Raw genomic sequence first — 16,782 nt, 5'->3', positions numbered from 1 at the left:
ATTGCTGTGTAGATTGCCAGCTCAGTGCTGACCTTAGACAATACTATGCACTATAGTAGTAGTGCAGTATATTGTATCAGTGATCAGAAGATCACAGGTTTATGTACACTATTGTACAGTACTGCACACTAGTGTAAAAGTAAAAGAAGTTTGCACCAAAACACACACAAAAAAAAATCATTCCCCAGCATTCCTCACTAATAAAAATGCATTATATTCCCCATATATAATAAACCCTTACGTAAAAACACCAAAACCTATACATGTTTGGTATTGCCACATCCGTAACAACCCAATCTATAAAACTATACCATTAACTATATAGCACAACACACAATTTATGATATTTTGATGTTTTTTTTTTAAAAAAACACTTAAGATAGTGACCACATTTTTCCACTAATATAAAGTATATTATGTCACGAAAAAAAACAACCTCAGAATTGCTAGCATATGTTAATACATTACGGCGTTATAAGCGCATATAGTAAGACAGGTCAGATTTTGAAAATTAAGCGTGGTCATCAAAGCCCAAACTAGCTGCAGCACTAAGGGGTTAAGGTGCCTCTTTCATGGATCTAGGTGGCTTTCAAACATTGACCCTGAGCTGTGAAGGTTTGACGAGTAGTCTATGATGTAGAGATTGTAAATGTGTATGTAATATTCTGCCAGGGATTGTAGGGTTGTATATGTATATGTAATTTGATGCTGGGAATATGCTTGGTGTGCAGGAATCTATGGTATTGGGATTGTGGATGATGCCAGGGATACATTACATATAGAGGCATCTATGCTCTGGAGAATTACGGGGGCCAGGGTAGTACTCGGGTCTCGGTCATGCTCTTCAAACCATTGACAGGCATTTCAAGCTGCATGACATGTTGTACCATCTTGCTGGAAGATCCCATCCGCCCCAGGGAAAATATGTATGGTTGTACATGATCTTCAGTGATGCCACACATCATCCGAGACTGTTCCTACATGGTTGAGTGACCTAGAGAATGCAATAAGGACACTCCCCAGATCTGCTATCCCAGGTTGTGTTCTTCCATCAATGGCTGCAGGGGGGTTGTTTTCTGATGTTTCTCACCTAACATGCCAACATCTCTCCATAGGATGAAGCAGAAAACTCATCTGCTCTTTGGAGAAGACAACCCTTTACCAATCAGTAGAAGCCCCAATCTCAAAATTGCTGTAAAGATTTTCTGCAGACACAGCATGATTTGCAGAAGTGCAGGGACACATACATAGTAGGAGTCACAGATCTGTTGTTAGACACATATAATAGCTCCTGGGCCATTATGGTGGTGAGTTGCTCCACTGTAGTGTCTCAGCCTGCCCTTGTGCACCTTTGACATTCACCCTGCATCAATGGCACATGGTGCTTCGCAGTTTCCACATCACTTATTCACAAAGCCACAATTTGTCCATGAACCACATACTTTTACCCTAGCATCATACTGCACAGTATCAGAAATTCTGCCACCTGAAGCCAGTAACAATCCTTCTGTGCAAATTATTCCTTTAAACCTTGACAACAGCTAGGGATTTGTTTACCACCTATCGCACACTGTTTAAACCTACCAAGCTGCTCACCATATGTAACTTCCTTCATGAGCTGTAAGCTGCCGAGGGAAGGAAGTGGTTATAATAATGTGACTCCAATGTGTGCAAGGGACAATATAAAGTGCAGGAACTCTGAGGCTTGGAAATGGCCCCGGGAGGAGAGTGGAGGCATGCTTGAAATCATGGAGTATTTTATGCTTCATTGTCCCTTTAATACAGGGGTGTATAACGGGGCAGGTGTCTTCATCTATTGCCCTTTCCCATGTTAAATGCGCTTATGGTATCTGGTGGCAGGGAGAGCTGCACTTATTATAGTGGTGGTCAGGTATCACATATGACCTGTCCGCTGTTTAATAGAAGAGGCACGTAGGAACACTCCAAGTGATGTCCTGTATTATTATATTTGATGCTTTTTTTTTTTTTTGTATTTAAAAAAAAAGAAAAGAAAAAGAAAATTTACAAACGGATTGTTCCCCATTATCAGAGATTTTTTTAGTGACCCTCAGTGGGGCATGTGACACAACAGGTCCTGTCCCTCACCCACAATCCTCCATTCTGTTTCCGATGTGGGCACACATAAGGATACCGCTGGTCACATGAACTGTTACGTTTGCTGTTACTCTGGAGGAATAAAGTTTTTTCTGCATCACTTGTCAGGCATGGCTGCTGTTGTTCCTGACACTGAGGGTCATCGAGCTACCGTCTCTCTCATCATAGCAGCGGCGCACATCATGTCAAAGCATGGTCCACTACACAAACATTCTGCATAGCTGGTAGCGTGTTGGTGGAGTTACAGCACCAGTGACTACGACTCTTCTTCTGGTTATTACGCTGTATCGCTCAGGTCTCGCTCACAAGCAGGCAGCAGCTGTTACAGTGTCTAGGACGCTCAGGGTCAGTGCAGCCGTCGCAGTTTGCACAAGTAGAGGGGCCCAAAGTTGGCAGTGAGCTGCGGCAGCACCAGTTCTCCCAAGCGACAGTCCCGATGGAAATCAAACGTTCTCCTGAAAATTTCCCGGAAGATGCTCAGATCCTGCACCTCAGCATGAACACCATACTCAGACTTAGCCAGGTTCAGGGCTTGCTCCACTACACACTCATTCTGCAGGGCTGATAGCGTGCAGGTAGAGTAGACCACATCCCCTCCTGGTGCCACCGCTCGCAGCCCAGAACTAAGAGGAAGGCAGAAATTTAATGTGAGATGATCTGCAGTGGAATCATCTAGCATGAGACACTGAAGACACATACAGCAATTGGGGGGGGGGGGGGCACATACCTAGAGCAGCAGCTGACTGATGGGGGCTCATACTACCAGCAGGAGGGAGGCACATACAGCAGCAGCTGACTGATGGAGGCTTATACTTACAGCAGGAGGGAGGCACATACTTACAGCAGGAGCTGACTGATGACAGTCATACTTACAGCAGGAAGGAGGCACATACAGCAGCAGCTGACTGGTGGGGCACATACTTACAGCAGGAGCTGACTGATGGGAGGCACATAGTTATAACAGGAGGGAGGCACATACTTACAGCAGGAGCTGACTGATAAGAGGCACATACTTACAACAGGAGGGAGGCACATACAGCAGCAGCTGACTGGTGGGGCACATACTTACAGCAGGAGCTGACTGATGAGAGTCATACTTACAGCAGGAGGAAGGCACATACTTACAGCAGGAGCTGACTGATGACAGTCATACTTACAGCAGGAGGGAGGCATATACAGCAGCAGCTGACTGGTGGGGCACATACTTACAGGAGGAGATGACTGATGGGAGGCACATACTTACAACAGGAGGGAGGCACATACAGCAGCAGCTGACTGGTGGGGCACATACTTACAGCAGGAGCTGACCTGGGGGCATATACTTACAGCAGGAGAGAGGCACATATAGCAGGAGCTGAGTGATGAGAGGCATACGTACAACAGGATGGAGGCACTTACAGCAGGAGCTGAGTGATGAGAGGCATACTTACAGCAGGAGGGAGGCACACACAGAAGGAGCTGACTGGTGGAGCACATACTTACAACAGGAGGGAGGAACATACAGTCGCGGCTGACTTGTGGAGCACATACTTACAACAGGAGGGAGGAAAATACAGTTGCGGCTGACTGGTGGGGCACATACTTACAACAGGAGGGAGGCACATACAGCAGGAGATGACTAATAGGGGGCACATACTTACAACAGGAGGGAGGCACATACAGAAGGAGCTAACTGGTGGGGCATATACTTATAGCAGGAGAAAGGCACATACAGCAGGAGCCGACTGGTGGGGCACACACTTACAGCAGGGGCTGACCTGGGGGGTATACTTACAGCAAGAGGGAGGCACATAGAGTAGCGGCTGACTGGTGGGGCACATACTTACAGCAAGAGCTGGGTCTGCAGCAGCGGCAGCCTCTGGCGCTCCTTCATCCTTGTGCGCTGGAAGATGTTGTTGTCCTCATGCAGCAGCGAATGGCGGTCTGTGGTGCACGGAGCATCCACCAGAACCTGTGTAAAGGGTCATGACATGTCACAGCGGTCACCCACAGGGTGGAAGGGTGTGAAGGATTGGTTTGTACTGCTAGATACTGACCCGGTCATACACACCATCGTCTGCCCACTCTGTGCCATCCCACGATGTGACCCGCAGCCGCTCTTCTGTGCGTCGTTCCTGGGGGACGTAGGACTGAAGGACACGATGCAGGCGGTTACAGCGAGAAACTGATGAATCATTGGCAGCTAAGAATCCTGCAAAGGAGAGCAAAGCATAAATGAGAGGCGGAAAGTCTGTAAGCCTTCCCCCGACGTCCCCCCGGCTGATCCCGCCCCTTACTGCAGTCCTCCATCAGCAGCGCCAGCGTTTTCCCCCCCGGAGCAGCACACAGATCCAGGACACAGTGTTCTGGTTGGACGTTGAGGGCGAGGACAGGGAGGAGTGAGGCGGCGTCCATCAGGTAATACTCCAGGACGCCAAGAGCGCTGGATCTGTGAAGGGAAATCATAAGCTTAGTACAGGCCACCACATTCCCCGTGCCTTTACAGGCTTGGTCACCCATGCTATTTTTGGGATCATGTGACTGCCTAGCCCCACCCCCACAGCATAGATAAACAGTAAACATCAGGGGTCACTGCAAATTACCAGCTCAGGGGTCCAAAGCAGTGAGAGTCCAGTACCTGGCGGGTGGGAAGCGGCTGATGTCACCGCGGGGGAAGGTGTAACAGGTGATGCTGGAGGTGAGCTGAGTTTCCGCTGTTGTCCCTGATGACTCTGCCATGGTGGTGTGGGCCTCCTGCAGGAAGTCGGTGGCGTTTAGGGAGAGCAGTCTGCAGCTGGCGCCTTCCGCACAGAAGTTATTGATGAGAGCGCCGTACTTCTGCTCTGACAGGAGTCCGATCCGCACTGACGGCCACAAGTCACCAAACTGTGCGCTGTAATTCATATCAAAGTACTGTAGAGCCAGCCGGGGGCCTGAGGCGCCCACAAAATTGGTGGCCTGAAAGAGAACACAGTCACATGACCAGATCTCTAACCTGAATTGTTCTGCTTATCTAAAACATAAGGGGCTCTTACTTCCCAGGTCATGTGATATGTGAGATCCTCATACACCCCAGGTCATGTGATATCTGGGGTCCCCCCATTACCCCAGATGATATGTGAGATCCTCATACACCCCAGGACATGTGATATATGAGATCCTCATACACCCCAGGTCATGTGATATGTGGGACAAGTAGAAACAAAGAACAAAAAGAAAGGCAGAGCGCCTCATAGAGTAGTACCTCTGGATTGAAATAATGATCTAACACATGTAAAAAAATCACTGCACACCTTTTGGGGTTGTGGAAACAGAGCCACAACACCCAGCAGCACATGTAATGGTGTGTCCAACACACCTCACAGGGATTGGGGTAGCAGCAGTCTTCACAACAGGTCTAAACCGGGCTCCTTGTGCAAGGAACCATTGAGTCAGGTAAAACCAAAAGGTGCCAAAAATGACCTGGATACTGCGCTCACCACCAAACAACGTAGTAGAAACCGATGTTCACATAAAACACGATTTATTCAGTCCAACAATAACGCGTTTCAGGGCTATGGCGCCCCTTCGTCAGATTCAGGACAAACATAGTATGCTCATGACACAGACCATACTTAAATACAGCAAGGAATCACAATGATTAGGCTAAAGGAGGGGCGGTCCATTTCCTCCTCTCGGGTAGTTAACCCCATACACATCAGTGCAAAATTTACATAGTTAAGCTAGGTTCACATTACGTATATTTCAGTCAGTATTGTGGTCCTGTGGTATTGCAACCAAAACCAGGAGTGGATTGAAAACACAGAAAGGATCTGTTCACACAATGTTGAAATTGAGTGGATGGCTGCCATTTAATGGCAAATATTTGCTGTTATTTTAAAACAACGGCTGTTATATTGAAATAATGGCCGTTATTTACTGTTATATGGCGGCCATCCACTCAATTTCACCATTGTGTGAACAGATCCTTTCTGTTTTTTTAATCCACTCCTGGTTTTGGTTGCAATATGAGGACCACAATACTGACTGAAATATACGTAGTGTGAACCCAGCCTTAAGGTGACATATACAGAATTCACATAAAAAATACACATACAAAACCTTCATACAAAGTCCATAAAATCAATCCATATGTACATCTCCTATATAGTTCATATAAAATCAAATTCATGTAAGGGTAAGTAAATCAATTAATAACGGGCAACCCAGTGTACATATATCAATTCCAAATGAACAACTCATTCACAGTTCTACATATCAACAATGTTCTATATTAGTCCACTTACCACATCTTGAAGCATAAGGGAAAGGGGCAATTTCTCATGGTTTCCCTCAGAGGCAACAGCCGGAAGTACTCTGCGTTCCAACTCATGGAGAGCAGAGAAAACAGTCACATGATCGGACCAAGAGCCGTCACATGATCAGACCACATCACATGATGGGACCAAAGCCAGGAGTCGGATCGTGTGATTACTAATCTATTAAGCATAAGTATCATGTGGCAAGAACCCTATTTGACATGAGTGTCACTAGAAATGGTGAAAATAAACATGGAATAAAAAGATATAAAATAAAATACAAATATATTGTGTTGTTATAAGAATGAGGCTAAGAGGTATATGCAGACCCAATATATAAATAATAACAAAAAAAAAAAATCTTCCTTAAATTTCCTTCCCCCCCCCCCCCCCCCCCTTGTCCTTCTCACATCTAGATAAAATAATACAACCAACTTATTGCACTTAAACCTAGTGCCTACAAATTCCACTCGAAGGCTTCATTTAGTCCTAACGGCTCCTTACAATTCAGCTTATAAATCCAGTACATTTCATGCTTGCGTAACATACCCAATCGATCGGTGCTACATTTCTTTATGTGTTCAATAGGGATAACAGAAAACTCCTTAAAATTACAATTATGGAGTTCCTTACCATGTCTTGAAACACTATGTAGCTTAAAGCCTCTTGTGACATTTGAGCGATGCTTATTAATCCGAGTGCGAAGTTTCATAGATGTTCTCCCAACATATTGTAAATTGCATGTACACTGTAAAACATAGATCACATACTCAGACCCACAGTTTAAATATGTTCGGATAGGGAAGCTCTCGCCTGTGGTTGTACTAGTGATGGTATTCTGTCCTTGGACAATACTAAGGGTGCGTTCACACCTACAGGATCTGCAGCAGATTTGATGCTGTGTTCAGTTATTTAAATGAAATCTGCTGCAGAAAATCAGCTGCAGATCCTGTAGGTGTGAACGCACCATTAAACAGCATTTACAACTAATACTCCCACATCTATAGGTGCCATTCTGCTTTAAGGTATTCTTAGTATTGGATGTTTGGATGTTCCAGCTGTGACCGGGCGCAACCGACTGGGAGCTACAATGCTTTTGATGTTCCTAGCCCTTCTAAATAAAATTTGTGGACTCTTGGGGAGCACTTTCATTAATATACAATATATGCCAATGCTTTTTTAGAATTTGGCGTATCACCCCATGTGATTGATGGAACGTAGTGATAAAATTACATCCAGTATGTCCGTCACTCGTTGATGGTTCTCTAGGTTTCAAACAATCTTGCTGAGACTGAGCCCTAGCCCTTCTATTGGCTTCATTAATAATTAATTTCGGATATCCCTTCTCTAGGAACCTTTGCTCCATGATTTTACTTTGAGTCTTATAGTCTATTTCACTGGTGCAATTTCTGCGTAATCTCTTAAATTGACTATAAGGTATGTTGTTTTTCCAGGGCAGTTTATTTAATTATACTAGTGCCCATTATAAGCCCTGGAAAAACAACATACCTTATAGTCAATTTAAGAGATTACGCAGAAATTGCACCCGTGAAATAGACTATAAGACTCAAAGTAAAATCATGGAGCAAAGGTTCCTAAAGAAGGGATATCCGAAATTAATTATTAATGAAGCCAATAGAAGGGCTAGGGCTCAGTCTCAGAAAGATTGTTTGAAACCTAGAGAACCATCAACGAGTGACGGACATACTGGATGTAATTTTATCACTACGTTCCATCAATCACATGGGGTGATACGCCAAATTCTAAAAAAGCATTGGCATATATTATATATTAATGAAAGTGCTCCCCAAGAGTCCACAAATTTTATTTAGAAGGGCTAGGAACATCAAGAGCATTGTAGCTCCCAGTTGGTTGCGCCCGGTCACAGCTGGAACATCCAATACTAAGAATACCTTAAAGGGAACCATTCACCCCGTGGCCCCCATTAGAAACAGACATACAGTGACATAAAGGTCAATATACTTACCATATCGCTCCCGGTCCCGTCCCGGATCTCGTTGTTGACACGGAGAAATCGCTGATTCTTCTTCTCCCGCCCATTATGGTAATGAGCTGAGATGAGTCCAACGTCCATAGGAAACGACGGACGAGTCCAACTTATTCATGAGGTCCTCTTCTCGTCGCCGCCCATCCACGCCTCCTGGAACTTGATTGACGTCTTCAGTCTTCAGTCTTCTGCCGAATTCCCGCGCAGGCGCCGCTGCGATGGTCTCGTCACCTCTTCTGCGCCTGCGCGGTAAACAGGATGCGTGTTCGAGCCAATCGGCGCACGCGCAGTAAACAGTGGAGCTGCAGAGCGGCTTCAATTGTGAACTGCGCATGCGCCGAAAACGACCGTCACGGCGCCTGCGCGGGATCCGGCGAGAAGAAAGAAGACGAGGAGGAAGAAGACCCGGCGTCAATCAAGTGTCGGAGGCGGGGAGAAGGCTGGACTTCGGGCCGGCGGCGCTCATTACCATAATGGGCGCGAGAAGAAGAATCGGCGATTTCTCCGTGTCAACAACGAGATCCGGGACGGGACCGGGAGCGATGTGGTAAGTATATTGACCTTTATGTCACTGTATGTCTGTTTCTAACGGGGGCCACGGGGTGAATGGTTCCCTTTAAAGCAGAATGGCACCTATAGATGTGGGAGTATTAGTTGTAAATGCTGTTTTAGTATTGTCCAAGGACAGAATACCATCACTAGTACAACCACAGGCAAGAGCTTCCCTATCCGAACATATTTAAACTGTGGGTCTGAGTATGTGATCTATGTTTTACAGTGTACATGCAATTTACAATATGTTGGGAGAACATCTATGAAACTTCGCACTCGGATTAATAAGCATCGCTCAAATGTCACAAGAGGTTTTAAGCTACATAGTGTTTCAAGACATGGTAAGGAACTCCATAATTGTAATTTTAAGGAGTTTTCTGTTATCTCTATTGAACACATAAAGAAATGTAGCACCGATCGATTGGGTATGTTACGCAAGCATGAAATGTACTGGATTTATAAGCTGAATTGTAAGGAGCCGTTAGGACTAAATAAAGCTTTCGAGTGGAATTTGTAGGCACTAGGTTTAAGTGCAATAAGTTGGTTGTATAATTTTATCTAGATGTGAGAGGGAGGAGGGGAAAAAAAAAAAAAAAAAAAGGAAATTTAAGGAAGATTTTTTTTATTTATTTTTTGTTATTATTTATATATTGGGTCTGCATATACCTCTTAGCCTTGTTCTTATAACAACACAATATATTTGTATTTTATTTTATATCTTTTTATTCCATGTTTATTTTCACCATTTCTAGTGACACTCATGTCAAATAGGGTTCTTGCCACATGATACTTATGCTTAATAGATTAGTAATCACACGATCCGACTCCTGGCTTTGGTCCGATCATGTGATTGTTTTCCCTGCTCTCCATGAGTTGGAACGCATAGTACTTCCGGCTGTTGCCTCTGAGGGAAACCATGAGAAATTGCCCCTTTCCCTTTCCTTATACTTCAAGATGTGGTAAGTGGACTAATATAGAACATTGTTGATATGTAGAACTGTGAATGAGTTGTTCATTTGGAATTGATATATGTACACTGGGTTGCCCGTTATGAATTGATTTACTTACCCTTACATGAATTTGATTTTATATGAACTATATGGCAGATGTACATATGGATTGATTTTATGGACTTTGTATGTGTATTTTTTATGTGAATTCTGTATATGTCACCTTGACTATCTAAATTTTGCACTGATGTGTATGGGGTTAACTACCAGAGAGGAGGAAATGGACCGCCCCTCCTTTAGCCTAATCATTGTGATTCCTTGCTGTATATAAGTATGGTCTGTGTCATGAGCATACTATGTTTGTCCTGAATCTGACGAAGGGGCGCCATAGCCCTGAAATGCGTTATTGTTGGACTGAATAAATCGTGTTTTATGTGAACATCGGTTTCTACTACGTTGTTTGGTGGTGAGCGCAATCTCCAGGTCATTTTTTTGTCATTTTTGGCACCTTTTGGTTTTATGTGATATGTGGGGACACCTTATTACACCGGGTCATGTGATTTGTGGGGTCCCCTCATTACCCCAGGTCATGTGATATGTGAGAGATCCTCATACACCCCAGGTCATGTGATATGTGGGGTCCCCTCATTACCCCAGGTCATGTGATATGTAAGAGATCCTCATACACCCCAGGTCATGTGATATTTGGGGACACCTTATTACATCGGGTCATGTGATATGTGGGGTCCCCTCATTACCCCAGGTAATGTGATATGTGAGAGATCCTCATACACCCCAGGTCATGTGATATGTGGGATCCTCATACACCCCAGGTCATGTGATATGTGGGGTCCCCTCATTACCCCAGGTAATGTGATATGTGAGAGATCCTCATACACCCCAGGTGATGTGATATGTGAGAGATCCTCATACACCCCAGGTCATGTGATATGTGGGGTCCCCTCATTACCCCAGGTAATGTGATATGTGAGAGATCCTCATACACCCCAGGTGATGTGATATGTGAGAGATCCTCATACACCCCAGGTCATGTGATATGTGGGGTCCCCTCATTACCCCAGGTAATGTGATATGTGAGAGATCCTCATACACCCCAGGTGATGTGATATGCGAGAGATCCTCATACACCCCAGGTCATGTGATATGTGGGATCCTCATACACCCCAGGTCATGTGATATGTGGGGACACCTTATTACATCGGGTCATGTGATATGTGGGGTCCCCTCATTACCGCAGGTAATGTGATATGTGAGAGATCCTCATACACCCCAGGTCATGTGATATGTGGGGTCCCCTCATTACCCCAGGTAATGTGATATGTGAGAGATCCTCATACACCCCAGGTGATGTGATATGTGAGAGATCCTCATACACCCCAGGTCATGTGATATGTGGGGTCCCCTCATTACCGCAGGTAATGTGATATGTGAGAGATCCTCATAAACCCCAGGTAATGTGATATGTGAGAGATCCTCATACATCCTAGGACATGTGATATGTGGGGACACCTTATTACACCGGGTCATGTGATATGTGAGATCCTCATACACCCCAGGTCATGTGACATGAGCCCCCCTTATTACTTCGGGTCAGGTGATATGTGTGACCCTCACCCATTTCTTCTTGTATCTGTATCGGCAGAACACTCGCAGTGCCACCCGCAGTCTCCTCTGCAGCAGTGTGGCTCCCATGGTGGCCGCCATGATCCTGTGCAGCCGGGAAATCCACCCGCCCGGAAACCTAGAGCTTCGCAAAAGATCCGACCCTTGCCGTACCGCGTAAGAGGCGGCAGCCCCGCCTTCCTGCCTGTCACACTGCACCGGCTCTCCTGCTGCGGGGGATGGCTATTAGCTGCCAACCCCGTCATCTCCTTTGACTACTCTAAGATTGATGCGGTTATTGATGACACCAGAATCCTTTTGTTTTACATCCAGTTCTGAGGTTTTTACTCCACTTCCCAGGTTGCAGGTGGCTGTAAGGAGAAGCCATGGTATGGATGTCTGAGTCCACAATCAATGGGGTCGTGGGACTGGGGTCCCACAACTAACCAGGAACTGTAGAATCCAAAAGAAGCCATCACCTGCACCAACTACACTGTCTCCCCCACCTCTACACCGCACCGTCATATCACCCTCCACACCGCACCGTCATATCACCCCCCTCACCTCTACACCGCACCATCATATCACCCCCCTCACCTCTACACCGCACCATCATATCACCCCCCTCACCTCTACACCGCACCATCATATCACCCCCCTCACCTCTACACCGCACCATCATATCACCCCCTCACCTGTACACCACACCATCATATCACCCTTTACACCGCACCATCATATCACCTCTACACCGCACCATCATATCACCCCCTCACCTCTACACCACACCATCATATCACCCTTTACACCGCACCATCATATCACCTCTACACCGCACCATCATATCACCCCCTCACCTCTACACCACACCATCATATCACCCTTTACACCGCACCATCATATCACCTCTACACCGCACCATCATATCACCCCCTCACCTCTACACCACACCATCATATCACCCTTTACACTGCACCATCATATCACCCTCTACACCGCACCATCATATCACCCCTCTCACCTCTACACCACACCATCATATCACCCCTATCACCTCTACACCGCGCCATCATATCACCCCCCTCACCTCTACACCGCACCATCATATCACCCTCTACACCACACCATCATATCACCCCCTCACCTCTACACCGCACCATCATATCACCCCCCTCACCTCCACACCGCACCATCATATCACCCTCTACACCGCACCATCATATCACCCCTCACCTGTACACCACACCATCATATCACCCTTTACACCGCACCATATCACCTCTACACCGCACCATATCACCCCCTCACCTGTAAACCACACCATCATATCACCCTTTACACCGCACCATCATATCACCCTCTACACCGCACCATCATATCATTCCCCTCACCTCTACACCGCACCATCATATCACCCCCCTCACCTCTACACCGCACCATCATATCACCCTTTCACCTCTACACCGCACCATCATATCACCCCCCTCACCTCTACACCGCACAATCATATCACCCTCTACACCGCACCAGCATATCACCCCTCTCACCTCTACACCACACCATCATATCACCCCTATCACCTCTACACCGCACCATCATATCACCCCCCTCACCTTTACACCGCACCATCATATCACCCTTTACACCGCACCATATCACCTCTACACCGCACCATCATATCACCCCCTCACCTGTACACCACACCATCATATCACCCTTTACACCGCACCATCATATCACCTCTACACCGCACCATCATATCACCCCCTCACCTCTACACCACACCATCATATCACCCTTTACACCGCACCATCATATCACCTCTACACCGCACCATCATATCACCCCCTCACCTCTACACCACACCATCATATCACCCTTTACACCGCACCATCATATCACCTCTACACCGCACCATCATATCACCCCCTCACCTCTACACCACACCATCATATCACCCTTTACACTGCACCATCATATCACCCTCTACACCGCACCATCATATCACCCCTCTCACCTCTACACCACACCATCATATCACCCCTATCACCTCTACACCGCGCCATCATATCACCCCCCTCACCTCTACACCGCACCATCATATCACCCTCTACACCACACCATCATATCACCCCCCTCACCTCTACACCGCACCATCATATCACCCCCCTCACCTCCACACCGCACCATCATATCACCCCTCACCTGTACACCACACCATCATATCACCCTTTACACCGCACCATATCACCTCTACACCGCACCATATCACCCCCTCACCTGTACACCACACCATCATATCACCCTTTACACCGCCCCATCATATCACCTCTACACCGCACCATCATATCACCCCCTCACCTCTACACCACACCATCATATCACCCTTTACACCGCACCATCATATCACCCTTTACACCGCACCATCATATCACCCTCTACACCGCACCATCATATCATTCCCCTCACCTCTACACCGCACCATCATATCACCCCCCTCACCTCTACACCGCACCATCATATCACCCTTTCACCTCTATACCGCACAATCATATCACCCTCTACACCGCACCAGCATATCACCCCTCTCACCTCTACACCACACCATCATATCACCCCTATCACCTCTACACCGCACCATCATATCACCCCCCTCACCTCTACACCGCACCATCATATCACCCCCCTCACCTCTACACCGCACCATCATATCACCCCTCTCACCTCTACACCACACCATATAACCCCCCTCACCTCTACACCGCACCATCATATCACCCCCCTCACCTCTACACCGCACCATCATATCACTCACTTCTACACCGCACCATCATATCACCCCCCTCACCTCCACACCGCACCATCATATCACCCCCTCACCTCTACACCACACCATCATATCACCCTCTACACCGCACCATCATATCACCCCTCTCACCTCTACACCGCACCATCATATCACCCCTCTCACCTCTACACCGCACCATCATATCATTCCCCTCACCATCATATCACCCCCCTCACCTCTACACTGCACCATCATATCACCCCTATCACCTCTACACCGCACCATCATATCACCCCCCTCACCTCTACACCGCACCATCATATGACCCTCTACACCGCACCATCATTTCACCCCTCTCACCTCTACTAGCACCATCATATCACCCTCTACACCGCACCATCATATCACCCCTCTCACCTCTACACCACACCATCATATCACCCCTATCACCTCTACACCCCACCATCATATCACCCCCCACACCTCTACACCGCACCATATAACCCCCCTCACCTCTACACGGCACCATATAACCCCCTAACCTCTACACCGCACCATCATATCACTCACTTCTACACCGCACCATCATATCACCCCCCTCACCTCTACACCACACCATCATATCACCCTCTACACCGCACCATCATATCACCCTCCCTCACCTCTACACCGCACCATCATATCACCCCTCTCACCTCTACACCGCACCATCATATCACCCCTATCACCTCTACACCGCACCATCACATCACCCCCCCTCACCTCTACACCGCACCATCATATCACCCCCCTCACATCTACACCACACCGACCATCACCCCCCTTTCCTTTACACCACACAGCCCATCACTCCCTTCACCACACAGACCGTCACCCCCTTTTCTATACACCAGACAGCCTATCACCCCCCTCACCCATACACCACACAGCCCATCACCCCCCTCAACTGTACACTACAACACACGGACCTGTCACTTCCCTTACCTACACCATCCCCTCACCTCTACACCGCACCGTCCTTTCATCCCCCCTCACCTTTACACCACACCGTCCGTCACCCCCCCTTAGCATTACACCACACCATCCTTAACCCCTCTCACCTCTACACCACACAGTCAGTCACCCCCTCACCTCTACACTACACTCTTTGTCACCCTCCCTCAACTGTACACAACACCGCACCGTCCGTCACCCCCCTCTCACCTCTACACTACACTGTCCATGTCACCCCCCCCCTAACCTCTAAATCACACATTCCCTGTCACTCCCCTCACCAATACACCACCCCATCAACACGCCCCTATTCACACTGCACATTCTCTACCATGGACCATGGATAACATACTTTGCAGGTGTGTGTGTGTGTGTGTGTGTGTGTGTGTGTGTGTGTGTGTACGTCCGTGCACCCAGCAGGGGATTTATTTTTTGGGCAAAATATTTGACTGCACAGATCTACCCCCACAATAAATTCTTCTAGCGCAGAAACAAACCAGACCAGATTACTGCTAGAGGGTATGTGCACACTGAGCAATTCTCGAAGAATTGAAGCAGAATGCAAGCAGAATTTAAGCCCCCATTGACTTCTATAGGATTCCTCTAGCAGAATCCCCAAAAGATTCCTCTTCAATTCCTCGCCTTTTCCTCAGTGTGCACAAACCCATATGGAGGAAACTAAATGAATGTGAGAAAGGGTTTTTCTGGTTGTTATAAATAAAGGGCTCAGATTGATAGAACATAAGATATACAGTGTTACCTCGGTTCTCAAACTTAATTGGTTCCGGAAGGCAGTCTGAGAACGGAGCAGTGTCTTCCCATAGGAAATAATGTAAATGTGTTTAATTAGTTCCAGCAGCCACCAATAATTACCTACAGTACCCATATATTACATTGAAAAGTGCCCAGTATAATCACTACAGAACAGTACTATACTGTACAGGACATTATACACAAGAAATTTTCAACAAAACCACAATTACAGTACAGTAGTCACTAACCCCTAACTTATCCTTTACTGTATAGAGCCCCCCTCCCCATCCCAGCACTGTAACGGATGGGAGATGGTGGTGCACTGACTGTACTACTACTGTACTGTATATGCACTCCAGCAGTCTTATACAGTACAGGATGGGAGATGGTGGTGCACTGACCGTACTACTACTGTACTGTATATGCACTCCAGCAGTCTTATACAGTACAGGATGGGAGATGGTGGTGCACCGACTGTACTGTATATGCACTCCAGCAGTCTTATACAGTAAAGGATGGGAGATGGTGGTGCACTGACCGTACTACTACTGTACTGTATATGCACTCCAGCAGTCTTATACAGTACAGGATGGGAGATGGTGGTGCGCTGACTGTACTACTACTGTACTGTATATGCTCCCCAGCAGACTTATACAGTACAGGATGGGAGATGGTGGTGCACGGACTGTACTGTATATGCACTCCAGCAGTCTTATACAGTAC

General features: G+C 47.0%; 1 protein-coding gene across 1 annotated transcript; it reads right to left on the bottom strand.

Annotated features, from left to right (window-relative positions):
- Nucleotides 1–695: 695 nt before the first annotated feature.
- NSUN4 (NOP2/Sun RNA methyltransferase 4) lies at nucleotides 696–11,647 on the bottom strand. Its single transcript, XM_069981186.1, has 6 exons — nucleotides 11,538–11,647; nucleotides 4,733–5,052; nucleotides 4,392–4,543; nucleotides 4,152–4,306; nucleotides 3,942–4,066; nucleotides 696–2,738 (listed from the first exon to the last, which is right to left on the bottom strand). Exons 1-6 carry the CDS (start codon nucleotides 11,625–11,627, stop codon nucleotides 2,462–2,464), a joined length of 1,119 nt encoding a protein of 372 aa, XP_069837287.1. The 5' UTR covers nucleotides 11,628–11,647; the 3' UTR covers nucleotides 696–2,461.
- Nucleotides 11,648–16,782: the final 5,135 nt, after the last annotated feature.

This window comes from Dendropsophus ebraccatus, chromosome 8 (assembly GCF_027789765.1).
Source record: "Dendropsophus ebraccatus isolate aDenEbr1 chromosome 8, aDenEbr1.pat, whole genome shotgun sequence".
In the NCBI taxonomy this organism is placed as follows: Eukaryota; Metazoa; Chordata; class Amphibia; order Anura; family Hylidae; genus Dendropsophus; species Dendropsophus ebraccatus.
This window is presented reverse-complemented; position numbering and strand designations above follow the sequence as displayed.